The following is a 26,864-nucleotide window of genomic DNA, read 5'->3' as shown; positions in this document are numbered from 1 at the left end:
GTATGTAAACATCAGACTTCAACTGTACATTTGGAGTACCAGCTTACTTAGGGGACTCTTCTCCAGGTTCATCTCTCTGTAGGTGATGGCTTTGTTATAGAAGGTTTGGGAATCGCTTCCTTTTAAGTGGTTATAGAATTTAACTGCTCTTTTCTGGATTTTGATAATTAGTGGGTATCGGCCTAATTCTGCTCAGCATGCATTATTTGGTGTTTTTCGTTGTACACTGAGGATATTTTTGCAGAATTCAATTTGGTGTTTGTCCCATTTTGTGAATTCTTGGTTGGTGAGTGGACCCCAGACCTCACAACCATATAGGGCAATGGGTTCTGTAACTGATTCAAGTATTTTTATCATTTCATTGAGGATACCATCAACACCACATACCTTTTTGGGTTGGAGGGTTTGTATATTGTCCTGTAGTTCATTCAATGTAATTGGAGAATCCAGTGAGTTCTGGTAGTCTTTAACAGTTGATTCTAAGATTTGCATTTGATCATGTGTATTTTTTTGCTGTTTGTTCTTTGTTATAGGGCCAAAAAGATTGGAGAAGTGGTTTACCCACACATCTCCGTTTTGGATAGATAGCTCTTCGTGTTGTTGTTTATTTAGTATTTTCCAATTTTCCCAGAAGTGGTTAGAGTCTATGGATTCTTCAAATACATTGAGCTGATTTCTGACATGCTGTTCCTTCTTTTTCCGTAGTGTATTTCTGTATTGTTTTAGTGATTCACCATAGTGAAGGCATAGGCTCAGGTTTTCTGGGTCTCTATGTTTTTGGTTGGATAGGTTTCTCAATTTCTTTCTTAGGTTTTTGCATTCATCATCAAACCATTTGTCATTGTCGTTACTTTTCTTCTGTTTTCTGTAAGAGATTTTTTGATTTCATAGGGAAGCTGAGAGGTCAAATCTACTGTTTTGGTTTTCTACTGCCAAGTTTACACCTTCACTATTACAGTGGAACGTTTTGTCCAGGAAGTTGTCTTAAAAGGATTGAATTTGTTGTTGCCTAATTGTTTTTTGGTAGGTTTCGACACTACTTTCCTTCCATCTATAGCATTTTTAGATATTATTCAGTTCCTTTGTCCTTGATGCCTCATGATTGAGTATTGCTCTGTTCAAGTAGACTGTGATTTTGCTGCGATCTGATAAGGGTGTCAGTGGGCTGACTGTGAATGCTCTGAGGGACTCTGGGTTGAGGTCAGTGAGCTCTGGTGGAAAGGGGCAAGTGTGCTGAGCCATGGAACAAATGTTAGTGCAGGGTTGGCAGTCTTTTTTGCACCGGGTCTGGCCGTAAAAATTTGCTCCTCAAAGGAGGTGTGTAGGGGTAGACTGCTTGTAGTAAAAGCAGAAATTAATAACAGGGGTTTTGTCCTTATAAATATATATGCGCCTAACACAGGGAGGGAGAGGGGGCTTATGTTTGGGTGTCTTAGACAGGAACTGAGGAGACGCTGGTGGTCGGCGGGGACTGGAACTGTACGATGGATTTTACGAAAGACAGAAATGGGGAGGAGCTTCATTCAGGCTCAGTGGGGATGTTAAGGGACATCATTAATCAGTTTGACCTAGTGGATGTTTGGAGAACTAGACATCCCAACACAAGACAGTATACATGGGTGAAGGTCTTTAGGGCTAGGGTGAGTGCAGCCCGACTCGATCGATTGTACATGTCCAGGAATCAGAGCAATAGGCTGTTGGGCGCAACCATTCTACCGGTGGGTTTTTCAGATCACCACATAACCATGGCTCGGCTGTCTATTTCACCACGGCCTCGGCAGGCATCCCATTGGAAGTTTAATGTAGAGTTCTTACGAGATGCCACCTTTTGCTCAGGTTTTCAGACTTTTTGGGAAAGGTGGGGGCAGCGAAGAGAGGAGTATGAGTCTCTGAGTCAATGGTGGGATGTGGGAAAAGTCCAAATTCGGCTTTTCTGCCAACAGTATGCAGCTCTCTCATCCTTAGAGGCTAGGAGAGTATTGGTGGAACTCGAGCGTAGTATCAGTGAGGTGGAAGTAGAGCTGGTGGGGCAAGGCAATGTAGGCCTCCAGGCTAATTTAGCTGAACTACGTAGGGACCTGGGCAGTTTTTTCCAGGTTAAAGCAAAGGGAGCACTTGTAAGAGCTAGGTTCTCCATGCTCAAGGAGATGGATGCTCCCAGCTCCTTCTTCTTTGGTTTGGAAAGACAGAGCGGTGAAGCCAAGGGTATGCGTTGTCTACGGCTGTCGGAGAGGCGGGTGACCTCTCTTATTTAATGGGATGGTCTCTGCGCGCCTTAGGATGGAATTTGAGTTCTATAAAATGATAAACAGTGTGGAGATGTTTCAGGAGATATGGTGTGTCGGGGAGGGGGTGTCTGTACAGCTGGGGAAGATGGGTTGGACATACGGTGGTGAGGTTTTGGTTATTGTGATGTGTTGTTTTGTATCGTGGGGTAGAGGGCAAGGTGAGTATGCAGCATAGGGGATATTGAGGTTTTAAATGAAATGAGGATGTATCATTAAAGAAAGTCAAAAAGTCTCTCTCTTTCTCTCTCTTTCTCTCTCTCTCTCTCTCTCTCTCTCTCTCTCTCTCTCTCTCTCTCTCTCTCTCTCTCTCTCTCTCTCTCTCTCTCTCTCTCTCATTTCAATTTCAATTTCAATTTAAGGGGCTGTATTGGCATGGGAAACATGTTTACATTGCCAAAGCAAGTGAAATATATAATAAACCCCCCAAAAATTAACATTACACTCACAAAAGTCCCTGACAGCCACTTGTGACCATGCATAAGGCTTCTGTATCACATTCTCACACAATATCTTCCTTTAATTGTGCATGGATTTAACTTTCCCTTTCTGTCTGGCTCTGTTTCTCGCTCTCTCTCTCCCGCTCTTTCTGTTTTACTCTGTCCCTCCCTCCTCCTCCTCCTCCTTCTCTCTCTCCCTCTTCTTTCCTCCCTCTCTCTCTCTCCAGGTGGTTTTTGCAGTTTGTCCTTCAGTGGCTGGGTGAGAACGAGGATGTGTCCATGGAGTTTATGCATGGAGCTCTAGAGAGGGACAAGAGGGAAGGGGTGAGGGACCTCCACACCCTCCAGCCAACACCTATCCTATGTTTGCATTGCAGAAATTCTAGAAAAGGGTGAAGAATTGGGACACAGCCTAATACTACCTAGCTGACCTTTTAACCATGACCTCTGACCTCTCTCTTTTTTCCATCCTCCTGCTGTAGTTCCAGCAGATGTCGGAGCATGCTCTGTTCTCCAGTTCAGTAGTGGACATCTTCACCCAGCTCAACCAGAGCTTTGAGATCATCAAGAAACTAGACTGTCCAGACCCCAATGTCCAGGCCCACTACAACAGACGCTTCGCCAAGGTAACACAAACACACACGCGCGCGCTCACTTACGTTCATTCCTTCACCTGGTTTCTCATTCTCTAACTATCTCACTCACTAACTCATAAAGAGTTGAATATATCAATTTCAGCGTGATTCAATTCCAACCAACTTTATTTGTTCCCAACAGACAACAACAAACAACATAATAAAACACATCGTCAACATCGTTAACAACAAGATGAACAGGAACACTTTGATGCAGTGTAGCTCAGTTGGTAGAGCATGGCGCTTGCAACGCCAGGGTTGTGGGTTCGATTCCCACGGGGGGCCAGTATGAAAATGTATGCACTCAATAACTGTAAGTCGCTCTGGATAAGAGCGTCTGCTAAAATGACTAAAATGTCAAAAAAGTAAAATGGATGAGGCAGAGAGAGATGACACGCTATTATCATTATAGATACTTCACAGCAATCTGAAAACGTATGACTTTTAAAAGCCTTATGCATGGTCACTGTTTCTATGAATGTTTAGTATTATTTACTTTAATGCCGTGAACTTGGGATAGAGTTGGTGTGTCGTAATAAGCCTGCAGGATGGAAAGCCAGTGGCGGCTGACAACAGTGTGTGATAGGAGGTCGATGCAAACTCATTAAGTAAGGAGTGGGTGATGCAAGCCATCGCTCTGAGCTGTCTCTCTCTCTCCCTCTCTCTCTCCGTCTTTCCTTCTACCCCCCCCCTCTGACAAATTAGACTTCTGAGGCGAGAGGGGGAAAACAAACAAAGTTAATACAGGAAGGAGCTGCTGTTGTTTTATGCATAAGGATGGAGGAGAGGGAGGGGGTTGGAGGGGGAGGGCAACATCATCTGGCTCTGTTTCAGGGCTGACTCAGCGAAGGGAAACTCTTTCACAGAGAGAAGGGAAACTCTTTCACAGAGAGAAGGGAAACTCTTTCACAGAGAGAAGGGAAACTCTTTCACAGAGAGAAGGGAAACTCTTTCACAGAGAGAAGGGAAACTCTTTCACAGAGAGAAGGGAAACTCTTTCACAGAGAGAAGGGAAAACTCTTTCACAGAGAGAAGAGAAACTCTTTCACAGAGAGAAGGGAAACTCTTTCACAGAGAGAAGGGAAACTCTTTCACAGAGAGAAGGGAAACTCTTTCACAGAGAGAAGGGAAAACTCTTTCACAGAGAGAAGAGAAACTCTTTCACAGAGAGAAGGGAAAACTCTTTCACAGAGAGAAGGGAAACTCTTTCACATAGAGAAGGGAAAACTCTTTCACAGAGAGAAGAGAAACTATTTCACAGAGAGAAGAGAAACTCTTTCACAGAGAGAAGATAAACTCTTTCACAGAGAGAAGGGAAACTCTTTCACAGAGAGAAGAGAAACTATTTCACAGAGAGAAGAGAAACTCTTTCACAGAGAGAAGAGAAACTCTTTCACAGAGAGAAGAGAAACTCTTTCACAGAGAGAAGGGAAAACTCTTTCACAGAGAGAAGGGAAAACTCTTTCACAGAGAGAAGGGAAACTCTTTCACAGAGAGAAGGGAAAACTCTTTCACAGAGAGAAGGGAAACTCTTTCACAGAGAGAAGAGAAACTCTTTCACAGAGAGAAGGGAAACTCTTTCACAGAGAGAAGAGAAACTCTTTCACAGAGAGAAGGGAAACTCTTTCACAGAGAGAAGGGGAACTCTTTCACAGAGAGAAGAGAAACTCTTTCACAGAGAGAAGAGAAACTCTTTCACAGAGAGAAGGGAAAACTCTTTCACAGAGAGAAGAGACATTCTTTGTTGGGTTTGATGAAGCCAGTCTTAGTTATTTCAGGAAAACTACACTGAGTGTACAAAACATCTTTCCATGACATAGACTGACCAGATGAATCCAGGTGAAAGCTATGATCCCTTATTGATGTCACTTGTTAAATCCACTTCAGTCAGTGTAGATGAAGGCGGAGGAGATTTTTTTAAGCCTTGAGACAATTGAGATATGGATTATGTATGTATGCCATTCAGAGCGTGAATGGGCAAGACAAAAGATTGAAGTGCCTTTGAACAGGGTGTGGTAGTAGGTGCCAGGTGCACCGGTTTGTGTCAAGAACTGTAACGCTTCAGGGTTTTTCACACTCAACAGTTTCCCGTGTGTATCAAGAATGGTCCACCACCCAAAGGACATCCAGTCAACTTGACACAACTGCAGGAAACATTGGAGTCAACGCTTTCGACACCTTGTAGAGTCCATGACCACGATGAATTGAGGCTGTTCTGAGGGCAAAAGGGGGTGCAACTCAATATTAGTAAGGTGTTCTTTATGTTTTGTCCACAGTGTATTTTCACAGAATATGGTGTGGTTTTGATATACACCTAGCCATTCCAGTTACAGAAAAACAGTTTCACAGTGTGAATTGTAGACTCATTGTAGTCGAAACATGTTCTCTCGGTCTGTCAGATAAATCTTCCTGAATTGAGATAAGGGTTTAGTACGGAAAATACAAATGGAAATAGAATGGGTTTGATGTAGCTAGTGTTGGCCGGTGATTATCAGGTGCTTTAGAACATTATGAACTGAGGAGGTTTCTAACAGTGTGGACATCTCTCTGTCTCCAGACCATCAACAACGTGCTGATGCAGTACTGTGCTGACCTGTCCAAGGAGTTCCCCTCCTACTGCCAGAAGGAGAAGATGGTGAGTAGTGTTCACACACACACACACACACACACACACACACACACACACACACACACACACACACACACACACACACACACACACACACACACACACACACACACACACACACACACACACTCGCACACACACTCGCACACACATACCCTCCTACTGCCAGAAGGAGAAGATGGTGACTAGTGTTCACACACACACTCACACACACACACACACACACTCGCACACACATACCCTCCTACTGCCAGAAGGAGAAGATGGTGACTAGTGTTCACACACACACTCACACACACAATCACACTCACACACACACACTCGCACACACACACACACACACACACACACACTCGCACACACATACCCTCCTGCTGCCAGAAGGAGAAGATGGTGACTAGTGTTCACACACACACACACACACTCACACACACACACACACACACACACACACACACACACACACACACACACACACACACACTCACACACACACACCCCCCTACTGCCAGAAGGAGAAGATGGTGAGTAGTGTTCAAAAGACTTCTATAGGACCTGATGCTGTATAAGCTCACTCACTAAGCTTATTTCTGAAGTGCTCTTTACAGTTTATCTACTGTATTTTCTTTAGATCTTAAAACATCTGTTTCTCTAACTTGCTGTTCTGTTTTACTTTTCTCCTTCTCTCTCCTTCTCTCTCCTTCTCCCTGTTTCTCTCTGAAACTCTATCCTCCCACACACACTTTATTTTGCTCTCTCTCTCTTTTCTCTTTTCTCTCTCTTATCTCTGTCTCTCTCTCACACACTCTCTCTCTCTTGCTCTCGCTCTCGCTCTCACTCTCTCTCTCTCTCGCGCGCTCTCGCTCTCTCTCTCTCTCTCTCTCTCTCTCTCTCTCTCTCTCTCTCTCTCTCTCTCTCTCTCTCTCTCTCTCTCTCTCTCTCTCTCTCTCTCTCTCTCTCTCTCTCTCTCCTCTCTCTCTCTCTCTCTCTCTCTCTCTCTCTCTCTCTCTCTCTCTCTCTCTCTCTCTCTCTCTCTCTCTCTCTCTCTCTCTCTCTCTCTCTCTCTCTCTCTCTCTCTCTCTCTCTCTCTTTTACTCTCTCCCTCTCTCCCAGCCCTGTGTGTTGATGAATAACATACAACAGATGCGGGTCTTGTTGGAGAAGATGTTTGAGTGCATGGGGGCTAAACAGGTAAGGATCAACACATTCAGACACGCATTTCACATCACATATTGTGCTGGTGTGGGCAACTCAACTGTGTGAGTGTGTACAAGCGTGGATCAATGCATATTGAAGCCTATAAAGACTAACCTCCAAGTGTGTGTCTCTCCACCTCACTGCAGAGGAGTGTATGGTAGGTCAAAGGTTATATCTTACCTGGGTCCAAGGTGTCTAGAGCCTCTCTCTCCTCCCCCTCTGGTTATATCTTACAGACTGTCCCTGGGTGTCTAGTATAATCACTGTATATACAAAGTTTACAAAACATTAAGAACACCTTCCTAATATTGAGTTGCACAACCCCCCTCTTGATACACACGGGAAACTGTTGAGCGTGAAAAACCCAGCAGCGTTGCTGTTCCTGACTAAATCAAACCGGTGTGCCTGGCATCTACTACTATACCCCGTTCAAAGGCACTTCAATCTTTAGTCTTGCCCATTCACCCTCTGAACTGCACACATACACAATCCATGTCTCAACTGTCTCAATGCGCAAACTGGCTCTAACCAGAATAGAAAGAGGAGTGGGAGGCCGCGGTGCACAACTGACGCTGGCAGCTTCATTAAATAGTACCCACAAAACACCAGTCTCAACGTCAACAGTGAAGAGGCGACTCTGACCTTCAGAGTTGCAAAGAAAAAGCCATATCTCAGACTGGCCAATAAAAATAAAAGATTAAGATGGGCAAAAGAACACAGACACTGGACATTTTCTTTGTAACTCTGCCTAGAAGGTCAGCATCTCGGAGTCGCCTCTTCACTGTTGACGTTGAGACTGGTGTTTTGCGGGTACTATTTAATGAAGCTGCCAGTTGAAGACTTGTGAGGCGTCTGTTTCTCAAACTAGACACTCTAATGTATTTATCCTCTTGCTCAGTTGTGCACCGGGGCCTCCCACTCCTCTTTCTATTCTGGTTAGAGACAGTTTGCGCTGTTCTGTGAAGGGAATAGTACACAGCGTTGTATGAGATCTTCAGTTTCTTGGCAATTTCTCGCATGGAATAGCCTTAATTTCTCAGAACAAGAATAGATTGACAAGTTTCAGAAGAATGATGACCTAAGATTACGGTTATCCTACCAACGGGACATTAAAAACTGTAATATCTTATGTTTCACCGAGTCGTGACTGAACGACGACATGGACAACATACAGCTAGCGGGCTATACGCTACATCGGCAGGATAGAACGGCTGACTCCGGTAAGACAAGGGGTGGCGGTCTGTGTATATTTGTAAACAACAGCTGGTGCACAAAATCAAATACTAAGGAAGTCTCGAGGTTTTGCTCGCCTGAGGTAGAGTATCAACACATCTGCCACACTGATCCTTAACACGGGGGTCCCTCAGGGGTGCATGCTCAGTCCCCTCCTGTTCTCCCTGTTCACCCATGACTGCACGGCCAGGCATGACTCCAACACCATCATTAAGTTTGCCGACGACACAACAGCGGTAGGCCTGATCACCGACAACGATGAGACATCCTATAGGGAGGAGGTCAGAGGAGGTCAGAGACCTGGCCGTGTGGTGCCAGGATAACAACCTCTCCCTCAACGTGACCAAGACAAAGGAGATGATTGTGGATTACAGGAAAAAAAAGAGGACTGAGCACGCCCCCATTCTCATCGAAGGGGCATCACCAACGAACTATCATGGTCCAAACACACCAAGACAGTCGTGAAGAGGGCACGACAAAGCCTATTCACCCTCAGGAGACTGAAAAGATTTTGCATGGGTCCTCAGATCCTCAAAATATTCTACAGCTGCACCATCGAGAGCATCCTGACTGGTTGCATCACCGCCTGGTATGGCAACTGCTCGGCCTCCGACCGCAAGGCACTAGAGAGGGTAGTGCGTACGGCCCAGTACATCACTGGGGCCAAGCTTCCTGCCATCCAGGACCTCTATACCAGGCAGTGTCAGAGGAAGGCCCTCAAAATTGTCAAAGACTCCCCCTCCCCATCTTTTTACGCTGCTGCTACTTTGTTAATTATTTATGCATAGTCACTTTAACTCTACCCACATGTACATATTACCTCAACTACCTCAACTAGTTGGTGCCCCCGCACATTGACTCTGCACCGGTACCCCCCTGTATATAGCCTTCCTACTGTTATTTTATTTGACTTCTGCTCTTTTTTTAATCAACACTTATTTGTTGTTGTTGTTTTATTTAACTTTTTTATTAAACAATAAATGCATTGTTGGTTAAGGGCTGTAAGTAAGCATTTCACGGTAATGTCTACACCTGATGTATTCGGCGCATGTGGCCAATAAAATGTGATTTGATTTGATGCTCCATATACTCAACTAGTCTCAAGAAGGCCAGTTTTATTGCTTCTTTAATCAGCACAACAGTTTCCAGCTGTGCTAACATAATTGCAAAAGGGTTTTCTAATGATCAATTAGCCTTTTAAAATGATAAACTTGGATTAGCAAACACAAAGTACCATTGGAACACAGGACTGATGATTGCTGATAATGGGCCTCTGTACACCTATGTAGATATTCCATTAACGATCAGCCGTTTCCAGCTACAATAGCCATTTACAACATTAACAATGTCTACACTGTATTTCTGATCAATTTGATGTTATTTTAATTGACAATGAAATTGCTTTTCTTTCAAAAAAAAGGACATTTCTAAGTGACCCCAATCTTTTGAACGGTAGTGTATATAGTGTGAACAAGCTGCTATATAACCATATGGGTGATGGGGTTTTCATCTCTTCATTTTGACCTCCCTTCTATTCTATCTTTTTTTTTTTTTTTTTTTTAAACCTTTATTTAAGCAGGTAAGCCAGTTCAGAACAAGTTCTCATTTACAACTGCAACCTGGCCAAGATAAAGCAAAGCAGTGCGATAAAAATAGTTACATATGGGGTAAACAAAATATAAAGTCAAAAATAAAACAGAAAATATATATACATTGGGGAAAAAAAGTATTTAGTCAGCCACCAATTGTGCAAGTTCTCCCACTTAAAAAGATGAGAGAGGCCTGTCATTTTCATCATAGGTACATGTCAACTATGACAGTCAAATTGAGAAAAAAAAATCCAGAAAATCACATTGTAGGATTTTTTTATGAATTTATTTGCAAATTATGGTGGAAAATAAGTATTTGGTCACCTACAAACAAGCAAGATTTCTGGCTCTCACAGACCTGTAACTTCTTCTTTAAGAGGCTCCTCTGTCCTCCACTCGTTACCTGTATTAATGGCACCTGTTTGAACTTGTTATCAGTATAAAAGACACCTGTCCACAACCTCAAACAGTCACACTCCAAACTCCACTATGGCCAAGACCAAAGAGCTGTCAAAGGACACCAGAAACAAAATTGTAGACCTGCACCAGGCTGGGAAGACTGAATATGCAATAGGTAAGCAGCTTGGTTTGAAGAAATCAACTGTGGGAGCAATTATTAGGAAATGGAAGACATACAAGACCACTGATAATCTCCCCTAGATCTGGGACTCCACGCAAGATCTCACCCCGTGGGTCAAAATTATCACAAGAACGGTGAGCAAAAATCCCAGAACCACACGGGGGGACCTAGTGAATGACCTGCAGAGAGCTGGGACCAAAGTAACAAAGCCTACCATCAGTAACACACTACGCCGCCAGGGACTCAAATCCTGCAGTGCCAGACGTGTCCCCCTGCTTAAGCCAGTACATGTCCAGGCCCGTCTGAAGTTTGCTAGAGTGCATTTGGATGATCCAGAAGATGATTGGGAGAATGTCATATGGTCAGATGAAACCAAAATAGAACTTTTTGGTGAAAACTCAACTCGTCGTGTTTGGAGGACAAAGAATGCTGAGTTGCATCCAAAGAACACCATACCTACTGTGAAGCATGAGGGTGGAAACATCATGCTTTGGGGCTGTTTTTCTGCAAAGGGACCAGGACGACTGATCCGTGTAAAGGAAAGAATGAATGGGGCCATGTATCGTGAGATTTTGAGTGAAAACCTCCTTCCATCAGCAAGGGCATTGAAGATGAAACGTGGCTGGGTCTTTCAGCATGACAATGATCCCAAACGCACCGCCCGGGCAACGAAGGAGTGGCTTCGTAAGAAGCATTTCAAGGTCCTGGAGTGGCCTAGCCAGTCTCCAGATCTCAACCCCATAGAAAATCTTTGGAGGGAGTTGAAAGTCCGTGTTGCCCAGCGACAGCCCCAAAACATCACTGCTCTAGAGAAGATCTGCATGGAGGAATGGGCCAAAATACCAGCAACAGTGTGTGAAAACCTTGTGAAGACTTACAGAAAACGTTTGACCTGTGTCATTGCCAACAAAGGGTATATAACAAAGTATTGACCAACTTTTGATATTGAGCAAATACTTATTTTCCACCATAATTTGCAAATAAATTCATAAAAAATCCTACAATGTGATTTTCTGGATTTTTTTTCTCATTTTGTCTGTCATAGTTGACGTGTACCTATGATGAAAATTACAGGCCTCTCTCATCTTTTTAAGTGGGAGAACTTGCGCAATTGGTGGCTGACTAAATCCTTTTTTCCCCACTGTACAGTGTGTGCGAATGTAGTAAGTTATGGAGGTAAGGCAATAAATAGGCCATAGTGCAAAATAGTTACAATTTCGTATAACACTGGAATGATAGATGTGCAAATAGAGATACTGGGGTGCAAATGAGCAAAATAAATAACAATATGGGGATGAGGTAGTTGGGTGGGCTAATTTCAGAAAGGCTGTGCAGTGATCGGTAAGCTGCTCTGACAACTGACGCTTAAAGTTAGTGTCGGGAGATAAGAGTCTCCCGCTTCAGAGATTTTTGCAGTTTGTTCCAGTCATTGGCAGCAGAGAACTGGAAGGAATGGCGGCCAAAGGAGGTGTTGGCTTTGGGGATGACCAGTGAGATATACCTGCTGGAGCGCAGACTACGGGTGGGTGCTGCTATGGTATCTATCCCGTCCTCAGTCTGAGGTGAGGAGGGTTCTAGGTAAAGATGTCTCTCTGTATACCGGTTCCTTTAAAATCCCACTGCATCCATGTAACCACCCAAACTCCCCCCCCCACACACACAAACTACTGTCTCCCCTCCAGTTAATGCCGTTAGTGGCAGCAATCAAATGGCCTAATCAAACTACTCTCACAGAGCTCACAGAGTTCCACAAGCAACTTAACAGATTTACAACAGCTCCTCGGTGTAACGTCTTTCCTCCTTCCTCTAGAGTGAGATGTTAATAGACTAGTGACTAGCAGGGAGCCAGCAGATAATTGAATGTGAGAGCGTGTCAGAATGTTGGATCTGTCTCCACAGGGGGAGGGCGGGCTGGTGGAATGGGTTCATCTTATCTCCTCGCTGGGCGATGACTAACATCTGAAGTCATTAGACTTTATTCAGATTAGAGAAAAGGAAAAGGAAGAGAGTGTCAATAAATAGTAGATATTAGCATTGGAGATAACAGTAAGGGATAGCTGGACGCTAGTGGGATAATAGTAGATATTAGCATTGGAGATAGTGGGGTAATAGTATATATTAGCATTGGAGATAACAGTGAGGGATAGCTGGATTCTGGTGGTATAATAGTAGATATTAGCATTGGAGATAACAGTGAGGGATAGCTGGATGATAGTTGGATACTATTAGATATTAGCATTGGAGATAAAAGTGAGGGATAGCTTGACGCTAGTGGGATAATAGTAGAAATGAGCATTGGAGATAACACTGAGGGATAGCTGGATGCTAGTGGGGTAATATTAGATATTAGCATTTGAGATAACAGTGAGGGATAGCTGGACACTAGTGGGGCAATAGTAGATATTAGCATTGGAAATAACAGTGAGGGATAGCTGGATGCTAGTGGGATAATAGTAGATATTAGCATTGGAAATAACAGTGAGGGATAGCTGGATGCTAGTGGGAAAATAGTAGATATTAGAATTGGAGATAACAGTGAGGGATAGCTGCACGCTAGTGGGATAATAGTAGATATTAGCATTGGAAATAACAGTGAGGGATAGCTGGATGCTAGTGGGATAATAGTAGATATTAGCATTGGAAATAACAGTGAGGGATAGCTGGATGCTAGTGGGATAATAGTAGATATTAGCATTGGAGATAACAGTGAGGGATAGCTGGATGCTAGTGGGATAATAGTATATATTAGCATTGGAAATAACAGTGAGGGATAGCTGGATGCTAGTGGGATAATAGTAGATATTAGCATTGGAGATAACAGTGAGGGATAGCTGGATGCTAGTCGGATAATAGTAGATATTAGCATTGGAGATAACAGTGAGGGATAGCTGGATGCTAGTGGGATAATAGTAGATACAGTGGGGGAAAAAAGTATTTAGTCATCCACCAATTGTGCAAGTTCTCCCACTTAAAAAGATGAGAGAGGCCTGTAATTTTCATCATAGGTACACGTCAACTATGACAGACACATTGAGAAAGAAAATTCCAGAAAATCACATTGTAGGATTTTTAATGAATTTATTTGCAAATTATGGTGGAAAATAAGTATTTGGTCAATAACAAAAGTTTCTCAATACTTTGTTATATACCCTTTGTTGGCAATGACACAGGTCAAACGTTTTCTGTAAGTCTTCACAAGGTTTTCACACACTGTTGCTGGTATTTTGGCCCATTCCTCCATGCAGATCTCCTCTAGAGCAGTGGTGTTTTGGGGCTGTCGCTGGGCAACACGGACATTCAACTCCCTCCAAAGATGTTCTATGGGGTTGAGATCTGGAGACTGGCTAGGCCACTCCAGGACCTTGAAATGCTTCTTACGAAGCCACTCCTTCGTTGCCCGGGCAGTGTGTTTGGGATCATTGTCATGCTGAAAGACCCAGCCACGTTTCATCTTCAATGCCCTTGCTGATGGAAGGAGGTTTTCACTCAAAATCTCACGATACATGGCCCCATTCATTCTTTCCTTTACACAGATCAGTCGTCCTGGTCCCTTTACAGAAAAACAGCCAAAAAGCATGATGTTTCCACCCCCATGCTTCACAGTAGGTATGGTGTTCTTTGGATGCAACTCAGCATTCTTTGTCCTCCAAACACGACGAGTTGAGTTTTTACCAAAAAGTTCTATTTTGGTTTCATCTGACCATATGACATTCTCCCAATCCTCTTCTGGATCATCCAAATGCACTCTAGCAAACTTCAGACGGGCCTGGACATGTACTGGCTTAAGCAGGGGGACACGTCTGGCACTGCAGGATTTGAGTCCCTGGCGGCGTAGTGTGTTACTGATGGTAGGCTTTGTTACTTTGGTCCCAGCTCTCTGCAGGTCATTCACTAGGTCCCCCCGTGTGGTTCTGGGATTTTTGCTCACTGTTCTTGTGATCATTTTGACCCCACGGGGTGAGATCTTGCGTGGAGCCCCAGATCGAGGGAGATTATCAGTGGTCTTGTATGTATTCCATTTCCTAATAATTGCTCCCACAGTTGATTTCTTCAAACCAAGCTGCTTACCTATTGCAGATTCAGTCTTCCCAGCCTGGTGCAGGTCTACAATTTTGTTTCTGGTGTCCTTTGATAGCTCTTTGGTCTTGGCCATAGTGGAGTTTGGAGTGTGACTGTTTGAGGTTGTGGACAGGTGTCTTTTATACTGATAACAAGTTCAAACAGGTGCTATTAATACAGGTAACGAGTGGAGGACAGATGAGCCTTTTAAATAAGAAGTTACAGGTCTGTGAGAGCCAGAAATCTTGCTTGTTTGTAGTTGACCAAATACTTATTTTCCACCATAATTTGCAAATAAATTCATTAAAAATCCTACAATGTGATTTTCTGGATTTTCTTTTCTCAATTTGTCTGTCATAGTTGACGTGTACCTATGATGAAAATTACAGGCCTCTCTCGTCTTTTTAAGTGGGAGAACTTGCACAATTGGTGGCTGACTAAATACTTTTTTCCCCCACTGTATTAGCATTGGAGATAACAGTGAGGTATAGCTGGATGCTAGTCGGATAATAGTAGATATAATAGTAGATATACACCCTGTTCCTGGAGAGCTACCATCCTGTAGGTTTTCACTCCAATCCTAATCTAGCGCACCTGATTATAATAATTAGCTGGTTGATAAACTGAATCAGGTAAGTTACAACTGGGGTTGGAGCGGAAACCTACAGGAAGGTAGCTCTCCAGGAACTTGCAGAATGGAGCAATTAGGGTTAAGTGCCTTTCTCAAGGGCACATCAACATATTTATTACCTAGTCGGCTCGGGTATTCAAACCAGCGACCTTTTGGTTACTGGCCCAACGCTCTCAACTGCTAGGCGACCTGCCACCCTGAGAGCCCTGTAGTAGATAATAAATATTATCATTGCGGGGACGGAAGGTCGCCTAGCAGTTGATAGTGTTGGGCCAGTAACCAACAGTTTGCTGGTTTGAGTCCCTGACTGTATTAATGGCTCTGGTGAATACTAGTGTGATAATGGGAGATTTTAACATTAGATTGGGGAAAAGGTAACGGTCGTATAGACAGACTGCACTTGAGGATCAAACAAATTCATATTTAGTCAATTACTGTTTGGTTAATACCAGATAGGTCTGTTTACAAATGGTTACTCCCAACAATGACCTAATCGGCGTGTCTGTGTCTCTGCCCTACACCTTGAGAGAGTGTGTGAGAGAGAGAGAACGAGTGTGTGTGTGCGGTTGCTTGTGGGTCTGGGGTTTGGGCCGACTCTTTAAGTATCTTAGCACAGGATTCATTAGAAGTAATACAGTTTTTCTCGATTGTTTACACACATTTTTCTGAAAGCATGCCTCATATTCTCAGAACTCTACACACAAATAAAAAAAACACACACACAATGGGCAAAACCCCTCAATTCTCCAGCAAAATTGAAACTTTACATTCAAAACAATGTTATTTCTTATCAAAATGGTATTTTGTTTTCAAATGACACACACAGACCATCATATGAATAGACATTTATAAGAACCAGTTGAACACTGATGTGCTCAATGTAAAACACTATGATGAATGGAAAACACTTCTTCTCCATTCATCATAATGACTTAGGCCTTTTTTTGGTTCAGTGTTGCCATTACTACAGTCAGTACATACATAAGTGTGTTGTAAAATATTTGAGAATATTGTTTTTATACTCACACACAAATACACGGTAACAAATATATTTCATTTTCCCCACAAAAACAATGTACACAGTGTACATCCCATTCCAAACCAACACAAAGTTGCACATACAGTGGTCTACATACAAAACAGAAGAATTTTATGTATACAGTTACAGCACCTCATCCACATCACAAGCAATGATTTCCCTGGCCAAGCAGCGGGGGAAATATCGCCTAGCATGGCGATTCCAGCCATGAAAAGCATCAGCTGCTATATCTCCACATGCGTCTTCCATAGCTTGGAGAAGAGGTATACGCGTTTGTGGATTTCGGTCATACACTTTCCATCTCCAGGCAGAAAAAAATTCCTCAATAGGATTGAGGAATGGAGAATATGGAGGGAGATAAACAACTAAAAAGCGTGGGTGGGCAGTGAACCAGTTACGAACCAGAGCAGCCCTGTGGAAACTTACGTTGTCCCAAATGACAACGTACCTGAGCTGCTCTGGGCCATCTACCTGATCTGGTGGAATGAGTGTGTTGTGTAGGGTGTCCAGGAATGTGATCAGATGTGCGGTGTTGTAGGGGCCAAGGGTAGCATGGTGATGGATGACGCCGTGGTGGGTAATCGCTGCACACATTGTGATGTTCCCTCCGCGCTGGCCAGGGACTTGAACAATGGCACGCTGGCCGATGATATTCCTTCCCCCTCTTTCGTCTTTTTGTGAGGTTGAATCCAACCTCATCAATGAAGATGAACTGGTGCTCCACTGCAGCCACCTCTAGCTCAAGGACTCTCTGAAACACACATGACAATATCAGAAATTGACATGGAGTGGTCACTATTGTGAAGCACAATCATTATGATTACAATACTGAAATATGTATAATTTATACAGTGTTGAGAGTATGCATCAATTGTGGGATTGTATAGGACTCACTTGCACATAGTTATATCGCAATTCTTTGACTCTTTCTGAATTGCGTTCAAATGGCACCCTGTAGACCTGCTTCATCCTGAGATTATTTATGCGCAAGACAAGGTCCAGTGTTGATAAGCTTACCCTATCAATATTTTGAAATATCTCATTGTTTTCTATTATTTTTCTTTGTATTTGCCGTAATGTTATGGCATTATTTTCTAGGACCATGTTCATGATTTCAGTTTCCTGTTCAGGAGACAGAACACGTTCCCGACCACCTTGTGTTGGAATAAGAGCACTTCCTCCCAGCTGCCCACTGCACTGAGGCTAGGAAACACTATCACCACCGATAAATCTACAATAATCGAGAATTTCAACAAGCATTTTGCTACAGCTGGCCATGCTTTCCATCTGGCTACCACTAACCCGGCCACCAACTCTGCACCCTCTGCTGCAACTTGCCCATGCCCCCCCCGCTTCTCCTTCACACAAATTCAGACAGCTGATGTTTTGAAAGCGCTGCAAAATCTGGACCCCTACAAATCAGCTGGGCTAGACAATCTGGACCCTTTCTTTCTAAAACTAGCCGCGAAATTGTCGCTACCCCTATTACTAGTCTGTTCAACCTCTCTTTCATAACGTCTGAGATCCCCAGAGATTGGAAAGCTGCCGCGGTCATCCCCCTCTTCAAAGGGGGTGACACTCTAGATCCAAATTGCTACAGACCTATATCCATCCTGCCCTGCCTTTCGAAAATATTCGAAAGCCAAGTTAACAAACAGATCATCGACCATTTCGAATACCACCGTACCTTCTCCGCTATGCAATCCGGTTTCCGAGCTGGTCACGGGTGCACTTCAGCCACGCTCAAGGTCCTAAACGATATTATAACCGCGATTGATAATAGACAGTACTGTGCAGCTGTCTTCATCGACCTGGCCAAGGCTTTCGACTCTGTCAACCACCGCATTCTTATTGGCAGACTAAATAGCCTTGGTTTCTCAAATGACTGCCTCGCCTGGTTCACCAACTACTTCTCAGACAGAGTTCAGTGTGTCAAATCGGAGGGCCTGTTGTCTGGACCTATGGCAGTCTCTATGGGGGTGCCACAGGGTTCAATTCTTGGGCCGACACTTTTCTCCGTGTATATCAATGATGTCGCTCTTGCTGCTGGTGACTCTCAGATCCACCTCTACGCAGACGACACCATTTTGTATACATCTGGCCCTTCATTGGACACTGTGTTAACAAACCTCCAAACGAGCTTCAATGCCATACAACAATCCTTCAGTAGCCTCCAACTGCTCTTAAACACTAGTAAAACTAAATGCATGCTTTTCAATCGAACGCTGCTGGCACCCGCCCACCCGACTAGAATCACCACTCTCGACGGGTCTGACCTAGAGTATGTGGACAACTACAAATACCTAGGTGTCTGGTTAGACTGTAAACTCAACTTCCAGACTCACATAAAGAATCTCCAATCCAAAGTTAAATCTAGAATCGGCTTCCTATTTCGCAACAAAGCCTCCTTCACTCATGCTGCCAAACATGCCCTCGTAAAACTGACTATCCTACTTATCCTTGACTTCGCGATGTCATTTACAAAATAGCCTCCAACACTCTACTCAGCAAATTGGATGTAGTCTATCACAGTGCCATCCGTTTTGTCTCCAAAGCCCCATACACTACCCACCACTGTGACCTGTACGCTCTTGTTGGCTGGTCCTCACTACATGTTCGTCGTCAAACCCACTGGCTCCAGGCCATCTATAAATCACTGCTAGGCAAATCCCCGCCTTATCTTAGCTCATTGGTCACCATAGCAGCACCCACCCGTAGTCTGCGCTCCAGCAGGTATATCTCACTGGTCATTCCCAAAGCCAACACCTCCTTTGGCCGCCATTCCTTCCAGTTCTCTGCTGCCAATGACTGGAACGAATTGCAAAAATCTCTGAAGCTGGAGACTCTTATCTCCCTCAATAACTTTAAGCATCAGTTGTCAGAGCACCTTACCGATCACTGCACCTGTACACAGCCCATCTGAAATTAGCCCACCCAACTACCTCATCCCTATATTGTTATTTATTTTGCTCTTTTGCACCCCAGTATCTCTATTTGCACATAATCTCTTGCACATCTAGCATTCCAGTGTTAATACTATTGTAATTATTCTGCACTATAGCCTATTTATTGCCTTACCTCCATAACTTGCTTCATTTGCACACACTGTATATATATTTTCTGTTGTATTTCTGACTTTATGTTTTTTACCCCATATGTAACTCTGTGTTGTTTTTTATTGCACTACTTTGCTTTATCTTGGCCAGGTCGCAGTTGTAAATGAGAACCTGTTCTCAACTGGCTTACCTGGTTAAATAAAGGTGAAATAAAAAATAAAAGAAATCTTTCAGTTCTGCCAAACAAATAGTAAAATACTGTAAATACAAAGTAGAAATACATTTCCCAAATACTTGAAACATACATTATTTTTACAGTCCTACAGAACAGTCCACAGGCAATACTGTACTACTGTACTCATTGAGTACTGTATTGATATGCAGTACTGCAAATTTCTAGTGAGAGTAGATTTCTTACCTATTCTCATTTCGGAATGTCCGGATGATGGATGCTACAGTGTACCTGCTCAAATTTGGCTGTACTCTTTGCCCAGCCTCCCTCATTGTTAGACCATGGTTGACCACATGATCAACCAAAGTGGCTCGGATCTCATCAGAGATTACGGTCCTTGGCCTTCCTCGTCCTTGTCCTCGTCCTCGTCCTCGTCCTCGTCCTCGTCCTCGTCCTTGTCCTCCCCGTCCTCCTCCTCTTACTCTCACTCCTCTGGCTCTGCCTCTGTTTCCAATGTTGGCATCCATTGCTCACAAACAGAAGAGCTCACCTGTTGCCCTTTTATGCTAAAGCTCTGATTGCTAATTGTAAAACTGTGTGACGGGTGTTTGCCCATGTGATGAGTCAGTGTGCATATTTGAATGGCAGTGTGTTCATTGTGAAAACAATAGATTTTTCCAAATGCAAAGATTTGTGTGTAGTGTTTTGAAAAAAGTGTGTTGTAGAACTGCAATTTGAGTGTAAAGCAGGAATTGTGCTTGTAGTTTAGCAGAATTGGTTCAGGGGGTTGGTGCATGATTACATGTTGTGGTCATTGTGTCTCAAGTACCAGCATTTGTGTGTAAACAATTGAGAAAAACTGTAATAAAAACAGGTTTATGTTAAGGATCGGACCCTTTTTTTTAAAATTTTGCCTAAAATGACATAACCAAATCTAACTGCCTGTAGCTCAGGACCTGAGACAGACAGCAGGCAACACATTCTGGCGCTCTGAAAAACCTATAAAGACATTATTTGGAAAAGGAAGCAAGCTCCAACAAGCTTCATTAAGACGCCCTCAAAGATGCCCTCTGCAGGTTTCAACGAGCATTAACGGCAACAATGGCTGACATTAAAATACTATGACATCATGCACTGTTACATGCTGTACCATACCGTAGCATCCTGCAAGCTGTGATGCAGTATGATGCAACTTGTAAATAAGGACCCACTGTATGTGGTGTGGTGTATGTGGTGTGGTGTGTGTGTGGTGTGGTGTGGTGTGTGTGTTGTGTGTGGTGTGTGTGTGTGTGTGGTGTGTGTGGTGTGGTGGGGTGTGGTGTGGTGTGGTGTGGTGTGTTGTATGTGTTGTGTGATGTGGTGGTGTGTGAGGTGGTTTGGTGTTGTGTGTTGTGTGTGGTGTGGTGTGTTGTATGTGTTGTGTGATGTGGTGTGGTGTGGTGTGTTTTGTGTGATGTGTGGTGTGTGTTGTGTGATGTGTGGTGTGTTGTATGTGTGGTGTGTGGTGGGTGTGATGTGGTGTGGTGTGTGGTGGTGTGTGGTGTGTGGTGTGTGTGATGTGGTGTGTGGTGTGGTGATGTGGTGTGGTGTGTGGTGGTGTGTGGTGTGTGGTGTGTGGTGTGTGGTGGGTGTGATGTGGTGTGGTGTGTGGTGGTGTGTGGGGGTGTGGTGTGTGGTGGTGTGTGTGGTGTGTGGTGGTGGTGATGTGGTGGTGTGTGAGGTGGTTTGGTGTTGTGTGTGGTGTGGTGTGTTGTATGTGTTGTGTGATGTGGTGTGGTGTGGTGTGTTTTGTGTGATGTGTGGTGTGTGTTGTGTGATGTGTGGTGTGTTGTATGTGTGGTGTGTGGTGGGTGTGATGTGGTGTGGTGTGTGGTGGTGTGTGGTGTGTGGTGTGTGTGATGTGGTGTGTGGTGTGGTGATGTGGTGTGGTGTGTGGTGGTGTGTGGTGTGTGGTGTGTGGTGGGTGTGATGTGGTGTGGTGTGTGGTGGTGTGTGGGGGTGTGGTGTGTGGTGGTGTGTGTGGTGTGTGGTGGTGTGTGGTGTGTGGTGGTGTGTGGTGTGTGGTGTGTGGTGGGTGTGATGTGGTGTGTGGTGGTGTGTGGTGGGTGTGATGTGGTGGGTGTGATGTGGTGTGGTGTGTGGTGGTGTGTGGTGGTGTGTGGTGGGTGTGATGTGGTGTGGTGTGTGGTGGTGTGTGGTGGTGTGTGGTGGTGTGTGGTGGTGTGTGGTGGGTGTGATGTGGTGTGGTGTGTGGTGGTGTGTGGTGGTGTGTGTTGGTGTGTGTTCATAGTAAGCGCCTGTGGTATATCCCTCTGCAGTCTTCACAATATCCAATCTCTTGATTGATGTGCATATAAACTAACCCCCTCACTGTTTGGAGATTGTGTTGTGGATTTGTATTTAGAGTGACAGTAATATATTAATAGAGTTGTGTTTTCAGTCGTGCTGAAGTTATGTTACTGTTTCTTTGTTATGTTTAGGTTGTGTTACGGTTGTGTTTAGGTTGTGTTAAGGTTGTGCTAAGGTTGTGCTAAGTCTTGAATGTGGTTGTCTCCCTTGGCCTCCTGTAGGATGATGACAGTGAGGTGGACAGTGAGAAAAAAGGAGAACGTTTGGTTGTGTTAAGATGCTTTATAACCCAACCATCAGTGTTTCTAACTCTCCAACCTCAATCACTACAAATATTATCTGTCCACTCATACAGCACCATTTCCACAGTTTTAGATCTAAGACCTTTAGATCGAAGACCTAGACTTTGAAGATTAAGTCAGAAAGACCAGTGTGTGTGTTCGTGTGTGTGTGCATATGTTGGCTTATCGTGAATTCTCAATCATCTTCAACCTCCCCTGTCTCTCTCATGTTGTTTGGTTTTTATTGTCTATAGTTTTCTATAGTTTCTTTAATCATATTTTTATATGCTGTGTTTTGTTTTTCCTAAAGCTTGAGAAGATGTAGCAAAAGGTGTGTCCCCCTCTGCTGTGTGTGTGTGTGTGTGTGTGTGTGTGTGTGTGTGTGTGTGTGTGTGTGTGTGTGTGTGTGTGTGTGTGTGTGTGTGTGTGTGTGTGTGTGTGTGTGTGTGTGTGTGTGTGTATGAGCAAGAAGATAGTTAGCTCCTTTGATGGCAGTTGCCTAACAATGACTCTTTCTGAATGACATGTGATGAGGTACACCAGAGTAGTGGCACACAGATAGACGAGGGGTGTGTGTGTGTGTGTTTGCATGTGTGTTGTTAAGGTGTATTTGAAGCATAACTCATTCCACCAGTCTGCCTCTCCCTGGCATCATCTGGTTCAATACAGCCCTCCCTCCCTCCTCATCATCTAGTTCAATACAGCCCTCCCTCCCTCTTCATCATCTAGTTCAATACAGTCCTCCCTCCCTCCTCATCCTCTAGTTCAATACAGCCCTCCCTCCCTCTTCATCATCTAGTTCAATACAGTCCTCCCTCCCTCCTCATCATCTAGTTCAATACAGCCCTCCCTCCCTCTTCATCATCTAGTTCAATACAGCCCTCCCTCTTCATCATCATCTAGTTCAATACAGCCCTCCCTCCCTCTTCATCATCTAGTTCAATACAGCCCTCCCTCTTCATCATCTAGTTCAATACAGCCCTCCCTCCCTCCTCTTCATCTAGTTCAATACAGCCCTCCCTCCCTCTTCATCATCTAGTTCAATACAGCCCTCCCTCCCTCTTCATCATCTAGTTCAATACAGCCCTCCCTCTTCATCATCTAGTTCAATACAGCCCTCCCTCCCTCCTCTTCATCTAGTTCAATACAGCCCTCCCTCCCTCTACATCATCTAGTTCAATACAGCCCTCCCTCTACATCATCTAGTTCAATACAGCCCTCCCTCTTCATCATCTAGTTCAATACAGCCCTCCCTCCCTCTTCATCATCTAGTTCAATACAGCCCTCCCTCTTCATCATCTAGTTCAATACAGCCCTCCCTCCCTCTTCATCATCTAGTTCAATACAGCCCTCCCTCTTCATCATCTAGTTCAATACAGCCCTCCCTCCCTCTTCATCATCTAGTTCAATACAGCCCTCCCTCTTCATCATCTAGTTCAATACAGCCCTCCCTCCCTCCTCATCATCTAGTTCAATACAGCCCTCCCTCCCTCTACATCATCTAGTTCAATACAGCCCTCCCTCCCTCCTCATCATCTAGTTCAATACAGCCCTCCCTCCCTCTTCATCATCTAGTTCAATACAGCCCTCCCTCCTCATCATCTAGTTCAATACAGCCCTCCCTCCCTCCTCATCATCTAGTTCAATACAGCCCTCCCTCCCTCTTCATCATCTAGTTCAATACAGCCCTCCCTCCCTCTTCATCATCTAGTTCAATACAGCCCTCCCTCTTCATCATCTAGTTCAATACAGCCCTCCCTCCTCATCATCTAGTTCAATACAGCCCTCCCTCCCTCTTCATCATCTAGTTCAATACAGCCCTCCCTCCCTCCTCATCATCTAGTTCAATACAGCCCTCCCTCCCTCCTCATCATCTAGTTCAATACAGCCCTCCCTCCCTCCTCATCATCTAGTTCAATACAGCCCTCCCTCCCTCCTCATCATCTAGTTCAATAGGTCATCCCTCCTCACACAACCCTCAATCCTAGATGTCTTATCTATGACAGCTTCCCAGACCAGCCCTCCATCCTAGATCTCTTATCAATGACAGCTTCCCAGACCAGCCCTCCATCCTAGATCTCTTATCAATGACAGCTTCCCAGACCAGCCCTCCATCTTAGATCTCTTATCAATGACAGCTTCCCAGACCAGCCCTCCATCCTAGATCTCTTATCAATGACAGCTTCCCAGACCAGCCCTCCATCCTAGATCTCTTATCAATGACAGCTTCCCAGACCAGCCCTCCATCCTAGATCTCTTATCTATGACAGCTTCCCAGACCAGCCCTCCATCCTAGATCTCTTATCAATGACAGCTTCCCAGACCAGCCCTCCATCCTAGATCTCTTATCAATGACAGCTTCCCAGACCAGCCCTCCATCCTAGATCTGTTATCAATGACAGCTTCCCAGACCAGTCGTCCATCCTAGATCTCTTATCAATGACAGCTTCCCAGACCAGCCCTCCATCCTAGATCTCTTATCAATGACAGCTTCCCAGACCAGCCCTCCATCCTAGATCTTTTATCAATGACAGCTTCCCAGACCAGCCCTCCATCCTAGATCTCTTATCAATGACAGCTTCCCAGACCAGCCCTCCATCCTAGATCTCTTATCTATGACAGCTTCCCAGACCAGCCCTCCATCCTAGATCTCTTATCAATGACAGCTTCCCAGACCAGCCCTCCATCCTAGATATCTTATCTATGACAGCTTCCCAGACCAGCGCTCCATCCTAGATCTCTTATCTATGACAGCTTCCCAGACCAGCCCTCCATCCTAGATCTCTTATCTATGACAGCTTCCCAGACCAGCCCTCCATCCTAGATCTCTTATCAATGACAGCTTCCCAGACCAGCCCTCCATCCTAGATCTCTTATCAATGACAGCTTCCCAGACCAGCCCTCCATCCTAGATCTCTTATCTATGACAGCTTCCCAGACCAGCCCTCCATCCTAGATCTCTTATCAATGACAGCTTCCCAGACCAGCCCTCCAACCTAGATCTCTTATCAATGACAGCTTCCCAGACCAGCCCTCCATTCTAGATCTCTTATCAATGACAGCTTCCCAGACCAGCCCTCCATCCTAGATATCTTATATCCCCTAACCAGTCTCCCCAGAACACTTGATCTTGTTGTGTATACTGTTCGTAGGAACGTGTGTGTGTGTGTGTGTGTGTGTGTGTGTGTGTGTGTGTGTGTGTGTGTGTGTGTGTGTGTGTGTGAGACACTGCCCATGTACATTTGCATTAGACTTAAACTGTCTGTTTCGTCTTTATCCTGAAGGAGGACACCAACAGCAGAAAGGTGGGTGGTTTAATCACCACAATACTCTGGTTAAAAGATGGGTGGTTTAATCACCACAATACTCTGGTTAAAGGGTGGGTGGTTTGATCACCACAATACTCTGGTTAAAAGGTGGGTGTTTGTTATGTGAATTATTTAACAAACTATTTCATTGTCTCTGTGCGTCTCCCAAAAGGTTGTAAGTCTTTTGGGATTTAAATAACGGACAGAGTCCCGGTCTGCATAGTCAGAGATATTTATTCATTGAGAATTCTGCCATCACAATTTCAGAGTCCATCTTTTACACTCATACGTCATACAAAAAAATCCCTCCCCTCTGTAGGCGGGCTGTAGTTTTCCACTCTAAAACTGCTCTCCTGACCATCAGTTCACACAAACACACATATACACACATGCATACACACATACATACACACACACACACACACACATGCATACACACACACATACACACTTTCTTATCATAGCCTACTCCTTGCTCGGCGAGGTGCAGTTATCGCATCCTCCCTAAATTGGGAGGCCTCTTTATCTTGGTTTCTCAGTTGTCTGTTGGCAGTTCTCCTTGTCCTTTGTCTGGCCTAACTCTTACTCACAATCCTGAATGCCATAGTCTTTACTGGTCCTACACTCACACATTCCACACAGTTTCAGGGTGTAACAATTAGTCATTAATAATTCATCTATCAGTGTTTTAATCACCACAATAATCTGGTTAAAAGATGGGTGGTTTAATCACCACAATACTCTGGTTGAAAGGTGGGTGGTTTGATCACCACAATACTCTGGTTAAAAGGTGGGTGGTTTAATCACCACAATACTCTGGTTAAAAGGTGGGTGGTTTGATCACCACAATACTCTGGTTAAAAGGTGGGTGGTTTGATAACCACAATACTCTGGTTAAAAGGTGGGTGGTTTGATCACCACAATACTTTCCTGGTTGAAAGGTGGGTGGGTTTGATCACCACAATACTCTGGTTAAAAGGTGGGTGGGTTTGATCACCACAATACTCTGGTTGAAAAGGTGGGTGGTTTAATCACCACACTACGTGTGAATGTCTATACACCGTACTGGGAGCCAGAGCAGAGCAACAGTAGATGCGTAGAATAGACAAAGGCACAAGTAGATCCAGGCCCCATGTGATACAAATCACATGACAAACAGAGGGAAACTTATTTCCAGTTCCATACGCACAGCCCTTACCCTAGGGAGCGAGGAAGTGTTCCATACGCACAGCCCTTACCCTAGGGAGCGAGGAAGTGAAAGAGTGTGCCAGAGTAAACACAGTTATGCTCCAGTTCCATACGCACAGCCCTTACCCTAGGGAGCGAGGAAGTGTTCCATACGCACAGCCCTTACCCTAGGGAGCGAGGAAGTGTTCCATAC

At 44.4% G+C, this 26,864-nt stretch overlaps 1 protein-coding gene across 1 annotated transcript in view; it reads left to right on the top strand.

Annotated features, from left to right (window-relative positions):
- The window catches only part of LOC123492718 (protein unc-13 homolog B-like), a 105,806-nt gene that overhangs the window by 58,617 nt on the left and 20,325 nt on the right, over positions 1 to 26,864 (top strand). The window contains exons 19-22 of the mRNA XM_045225610.1: positions 2,953 to 3,049; positions 3,208 to 3,351; positions 5,918 to 5,995; positions 7,103 to 7,180. Of these exons, the coding sequence (XP_045081545.1) occupies positions 2,953 to 3,049; positions 3,208 to 3,351; positions 5,918 to 5,995; positions 7,103 to 7,180 (397 nt within the window). The remainder of the gene's footprint in view (positions 1 to 2,952; positions 3,050 to 3,207; positions 3,352 to 5,917; positions 5,996 to 7,102; positions 7,181 to 26,864) is intronic.

The sequence above is a fragment of the Coregonus clupeaformis genome, chromosome 16 (assembly GCF_020615455.1).
Source record: "Coregonus clupeaformis isolate EN_2021a chromosome 16, ASM2061545v1, whole genome shotgun sequence".
NCBI lineage: Eukaryota > Metazoa > Chordata > Actinopteri > Salmoniformes > Salmonidae > Coregonus > Coregonus clupeaformis.
This window is presented reverse-complemented; position numbering and strand designations above follow the sequence as displayed.